Below are 6381 nucleotides of genomic sequence, written 5' to 3'. Positions count from 1 at the left end.
TGGGCCCAGAACAGAGCCCTGGGGCACCCCACTACACACTTCCCTCCATGTAGATGCGGTTCCATTGAGGACCACACCCTGAGTACCGTCTGCCATTCTGGGCCGGCTAAAGCTTCCAAGTGGTCTCCCAGGGCAGACCCACGTACAGCGCATTGTAACAGTCCACGCGCACAAGGCAAGCTAAGCTACGAACGATCGTGAGAGGAGACTCTGAGCAGGAAGACCGAAAGCTGCACCGTTCACAGTTGCTAAGGTGGCTACCAGACTCGATGCCCCGTGAGGGCAGGTTAAGGCCTTCCAGGATTCTCCGCCCTGGGGGAATCCCACGGCCAACACAGCGACGGAATCAAGCAGGGATGTTGCCACAGCACACAACTCTTGGCTCCCTGGAGTCCACCGCTCCAACCACGGGACCGAACAGGTGTTTACCTCCAGCACAGGTGCCTCTGGAAGCCACTGGGGGCTTCTTGGGGGACAACTGCCACCCCAGCTCCCTGCCCTGGGTTTGGTGCTCCCGAAGGGGATTTCCTTCTGAGAAGGCAGCACCACCATCTGGGCCCACCCAACACCAGGTGGAAGCCGGGGCCCCTGAGCATTTGGTTACCTGGGATTAAGGCTGAAGGCTGGGCAGCAGCAGCAAGGTGGAACTGTCCCAAAGGTGCTTTTTCAAGAGGCAGCTGAAACGTCCCTTGAAGACGTTTCGCTTCTCATCCCAGAAGCTTCTTCAGCTCTGACCGGATGGTGGGGAAGGGAAGGATTTATACTTGGGTCTGTCTAGTTTAAGGAAGAGAAGGACGAGGGGGGACATGATGGCAGTGTTCCAGTATCTCAGGGGCTGCCCCAAAGAAGAGGGAGTCAAGCTATCCTCCAAAGCGCCTGAAGGCAGGACAAGAAGCAACGGATGGAAACTGATCAAGGAGAGAAGCAACCTAGAACTAAGGAGAAACTTCCTGACAGTGAGAACAATTAACCAGTGGAACAACCTGCCTCCAGAAGCGGTGAATGCTCCAACACTGGAAGTTTTTAAGAAGAGACTGGACAGCCATTTGTCCGAAATGGTATAGGGTTACCTGCATAAGCAGGGGGTTGGACTAGATGACCTCCAAGGTCCCTTTCATCATCATCATCATCATCATCATCATCATCATCATCATCATCATCATCATCATCTTATTATTATTATTATTATTATTATTATTATTATTATTATTATTATTATTATTATTATTATTATTATTATTATTGCTTGGATAATGGAGACTTTCCATAGGCTTCTAGCGAAGGTGGAACTGGTTTCAGATACTGACTCTACTTTCCTATGATGGGCCCCACACCCCAGCTTCCCACCATATCTACCTCAACATCTGTGTACAGGAAGCTGTACTAACCCAAGGCCCCTCGCTCTCCCTACTCCAGGGATGGGCAGTTCATTTTCCCAAGAAACTGGGACAGTTATGGGAGATCCCCAACAATAACAACAGCAATTGCCACGCCGTTGAATCACAATTACGTGACCACAAGGACGCTGCCACGGTCGTAAGCACGAGGACCAGTCACAAATCCCTTTTTGAACACCGTTGTCATGTTGAACAGTCACTAAAGGAATGGGCATAAGTAAAGGACTATATCTGTATCAATGGTCAAGGCCCGTTCTCCACTTTACACATGCTTGACGTCCCACTTAGATATAACACACCTTCTCCTCTTTCCCCCATCATACTAAACCAGGGGTAGGCAACCTTGGCTCTTTTATGACTCGTGGACTTCGACTCCCAGAATTCCTGAGCCAGCATAGCTGGCTCAGGAATTCTGGGAGTCGAAGTCCACGAGTCATAAAAGAGCCAAGGTTGCATACCCCTGTACTAAATGGAGGGTTAATTTGGTTTCTGGAAATTTAGCATGGCAAATACATTCTGTCTTTCTACCTGCCATTCAGTTAGACCAGGAGCTAATCCTAAACATTGGTGTGAATCGTATTTTATCCAACGGAAGAGAGAAAACTGTATACAAGATGNAGCTCCAGCCGTCTCTCGCTCAGGCTTGTGCGGTGCTGCCACCGGTTCAGCTCATTCTTCTCCCCCGCTATCACTTTTCTAGGATGGTGGCGTACCACCTGCCAGGTGCCAATGTACCACAGGGGGTACCCGTACCACTCGTTAAAAAGCCTTGGTTTACAGAGTCGGCCTATGAGCCCCCCAGCAATCTGGGTCCTCGTTTTACGGACCTGGGAAGGGCGGAAGGACGAGTCGACCTTCAGCCTGGTCAGGATCGAACGGCCGAAGTGCTGGCGGTCAACACAAGTAGCCCTGCAGTACTGCATTCTAACCACGGCACCAGCGCAATGTACAATCGCAAAATCCAAACCCTTGTAGCCATGTGGGACAGTGGCCACCCTTCAAGTGGAGGTGAGTTTAGGTTCCTTTACCTGTGAGGATGTTCTTGAAGGCTTCTTCTACGTTTGTTGAGTCAAGAGCTGACGTTTCAATGAAGGACAGGTTGTTCTTTTCTGCAAGGCGAAGAGAGAGGAAAAAAATATCGTTTCAATCTTAAGGGCTACTTCGGTGCGCAGAGGAGCCCTCCAACTGGGGAAGGCCGGTTGAATGTTTCACAGGATGTCCCCCTAAATGATGAATTAACTGAAGGGAAGGTGAATAACTGGTCTGGGTTACACATAGCCAGCATGACCAGCCGGGGTCAGCCTCTAGCTAGCCCCATGCCTCTCTTCCAACCCTGGAGAGGATCAGACAGCTCTGTTTCTTCGGCTTTACATGAAGGAGAGTCGCTGTTGCCTCCAAAATGGATGTTTGTAGCTAGCTTTTAACTATGAACAACAAAATAAAGTTTTGTTATGTTTTCAAACTGGCTTAGTTTTGCCAACTAAAGGGAAGCAGAATCAAAGTTTGGAACCGGAGAAGCATTTTATTTATTAAACATGGCTGCTCACATAGAGGTGGCCTGCAATAATCACCTGTCTGAGAGGGTATAGGTTCTCCTGCTTGAGCAGGGGGCTGGACTAGAAGACCTCCAAGGTCCCTTCCTGCTCTGCTCTGTTCTATTTTATTCTATTCTATTCATTATTCTATTCTACTCATTATTCTATTCTATTGTGCTCTATTCTATTCTAATTCTATTCTACTGTATTCTATTCTATTCTGCTCTAAGTCTATTCTATATTCTACTCTATTCTATTCATTATTCTATTCTATTGTGCTCTATTCTATTCTAATTCTATTCTACTGCATTCTATTCTATTTTAATACTGTTCTATTCTATTCTATATTCTATTCTATTATTTTATTCTATTCTATTCTACTCTGCTATATTCTATTCTACTCTATTCTATTCTAATTCTGCTCTATTCTATATTCTATTTTATTCTATTCTAATTCTATTCTACTGTATTCTATTCTATTCTATTCTATTCTATTACTGTTCTGTTCTATTCTATATTCTATTCTATTATTTTATTCTATTCTACTCTGCTCTATTCTATTCTACTCTATTCTGCTCTATTCTATTCTAATTCTGCTCTATTCTATATTCTATTCTATTATTTTATTCTATTCTACTCTGCTCTATTCTATTCTACTCTATTCTGCTCTATTCTATTCTAATTCTGCTCTATTCTATATTCTATTTTATTCTATTCTAATTCTATTCTACTGTATTCTATTCTATTCTATGACTGTTCTATTCTATATTCTATTCTATTATTTTATTCTATTCTACTCTGCTCTATTCTATTCTGCTCTATTCTATTCTATTCTAATTCTGCTCTATTCTATATTCTATTCTATTCTATTCTATATTCTATTCTATTCTATTCTATTCTATTCTGCTCTAATTCTATTATACTCTACTCTATAACATAAAAATCCATAAACCCCACCCCATTTCAGCCCATGAGGCTTAGTGCAATTTGATACTACAATCAGTTTTCCACACTCTGCCCCAAACTAGTAACTTAAACTACAATTATAGTTAAGTCTCAACCCCTGTGGCGTAAAGATCAGGGCTGGACCTGAGACAAGAGTGTCTCACCCACTTAGCTGTGAGGGATTGCAGAGTGGGATGCTGTCTCCCGACAAGGGTCAACGCAAAAACGTACTAATTCTAAGATATATTAAGGCTTGGCAACTTCAAAACAGTATTTTGTTTCTGCTCAAGAGCACAGGTGCCTTTAGCTTCTCCAACTTCTCTTCTCACGATCATTCGTAGCTTAGTTGCCTTGTGCATGTGGACTGCTACGATGCTATACTATACACGGGGCTGCCCTGGGAGACCACTTGGAAGCTGTGTGTCAAGGTAATGATTTAATAGCTAACCAGCTTATGTAATGTAAGATGTAATGATAGGAATGACTCAGCAAGGGTCTATGTCCCTTTAAGAGCCAGCAGGGTCTGTGTCTCTTTAAGAGCCTCTGTATAAAAGGAAGGCTCCGCTGCTGCGTTCTCTCTCTTCCGTTTTCTGCTGCAACTATAATAATAATAATAAAGTTGGAGGGATCTTGGAGGTCATCTAGTCCAACCCCCTGCTCAGGCAAAAAACCCTATACTATTTCAGACCAATGGCTGTCCAGTCTCTTCTTTAAAATTTCCAGTGTTGGCGCATTCACCGCTTCTGGAGGCAGGTAGTTCCACTGGTTAATTGTTCTCACTGTCAGGAAGTTTCTCCTTAGTTCTAGGTTGCTTCTTGATGAGTTTCCATCTGTTGCTTCATGGCCTGCCTTCAGGCGCTTTGGAGAATAGCTTGACTCCCTCTTCTTTGGGGCAGCCCCTGAGATACTGGAACGCTGCTATCATGTCCCCCCTCGTCCTTCTCTTCATTAAACTAGACATACCCAATTCCAGCAACCGTTCTTTGTATGTTTTAGCCTCCAGTCCCCTGATCATCTTTGTTGCTCTTCTCTGTACTCTTTCTACAGTCTCTACATCTTTTTTATATCATGGCTGGCTCAGGAATTCTGGGAGTTGAAGTCCACGAATCATAAAAGAGCCAAGGTTGCCTACCCCTGGTCTAGACTTTATGGGGTGCTTCAAAATCCCTACAATCCTTCAGAAATCTGCACAAAACTTTTGTCAGGCAGGTACTTTCCCTTCCACTTCCCCCAAAGTCTCCGGGCGCGTTGCGGAGGGCAACCTGCCCTGCTCTGTGCCCTCAAGGGTAAAAAAAAAAGCCCAAACCTGCGAAAGCGCGGGCTTCATCCGTCGGCACGGCTCTCAGGTGACGCAGATCGCTCTTGTTCCCCACCAGCATGATGACGATATTGTTGTCCGCGTGGTCCCGCAGCTCCTTCAGCCAGCGCTCCACGTTCTCGTAGGTCAGGTGCTTGGCAATGTCGTACACCAGGAGGGCCCCCACGGCACCGCGGTAGTAGCTGAAAGGATTCCAAGAGGATTACGCAAACCGGAAGCCCGACGCCACACCGTCTCTTGAACCACAGCACGAACTACGAGGGGCCCATCTACGACCTTGCAGCCAGGAGCATTCATCAAACGGGCATCCTAAGACCTCGTAAGAGCACCTCCTGGTAATCCTCCGCTTACAGCCCTTCGTTTAGTGACGGTTCGGAGTTACAACGGCACTGGGAAAAAGTGACTTAGGACCGGTTTTCACACTGGCGACCGTTACGGTGTCCCCAAGGTCACATGACCAAACTTCAACCGCTCAGAAAGTGGCATGGATTTAGGACAGGTGCAGTTTCCCCAGGGGGATAGGCTCACTTTTTGTGACCTTCTGACACGCAAAGTCAATGGGGAAGCGAGACACACTTAACAACCCTGTTACTTAAATGATTCACTTAAGAACTGTGGCAAGAAAGGTCGTAAAATGGGGCAAAATTCACTTAACAACCGTCTTGCTTTAGCATTGGAAATTTTGGGGCTCAATTGTGGTCATACGCTCAGGGTTACCTGTAATGATCTTAACCCCACCCCCACCCCCGTTAGCTACCCACGAGCCCCCCCCACGAGCCTTACGCAGAGGTGATGGCGCGATAGCGCTCCTGGCCTGCCGTGTCCCAGATCTGGGCCTTTATCGTCTTCCCGTCCACCTGGATGCTTCTGGTGGCAAACTCCACCCCGATGGTGCTTTTGCTCTCCAGGTTGAATTCGTTCCGTGTGAAACGAGATAAGAGGTTACTCTTTCCCACGCCGGAGTCTCCAATCAGCACCACTGCCAGGGCAGGAAAAGACAACGCTCCATCAGTATTACGTCATTCACCCTCTGGAAGCGGGAGGGAGGGAGGGAGGAAAAGGAAGGAAGGAAGGACCCATTCTGTTATGGATGGATGGATGGAAGGAAAAGAAAGGAAGGAAGGAAGGAAGGAAGGAAGGAAGGAAGGAAGGAAGGAAGGAAGGAAGGAAGGAAGGAAGGAAGGAA

The 6381-nt window shown here is 46.4% G+C and overlaps 1 protein-coding gene across 1 annotated transcript in view; it reads right to left on the bottom strand.

Annotated features, from left to right (window-relative positions):
• RAB11B (RAB11B, member RAS oncogene family) overlaps positions 1-6381 on the bottom strand; it is a 13475-nt gene that overhangs the window by 2128 nt on the left and 4966 nt on the right. Inside the window, exons 2-4 of the mRNA XM_015826985.1 lie at positions 5979-6174; positions 5184-5377; positions 2426-2506 (exon numbers count right to left, since the gene is read on the bottom strand). Coding sequence (XP_015682471.1) covers positions 2426-2506; positions 5184-5377; positions 5979-6174 — 471 coding nt within the window. The remainder of the gene's footprint in view (positions 1-2425; positions 2507-5183; positions 5378-5978; positions 6175-6381) is intronic.

This window comes from Protobothrops mucrosquamatus, unplaced genomic scaffold (assembly GCF_001527695.2).
Source record: "Protobothrops mucrosquamatus isolate PMUCROS unplaced genomic scaffold, P.Mucros_1.0 scaffold3418, whole genome shotgun sequence".
NCBI lineage: Eukaryota > Metazoa > Chordata > Lepidosauria > Squamata > Viperidae > Protobothrops > Protobothrops mucrosquamatus.
The sequence above is the reverse complement of the archived record's forward strand: the minus strand, read 5'-3'. Positions and strand labels throughout refer to the sequence as shown.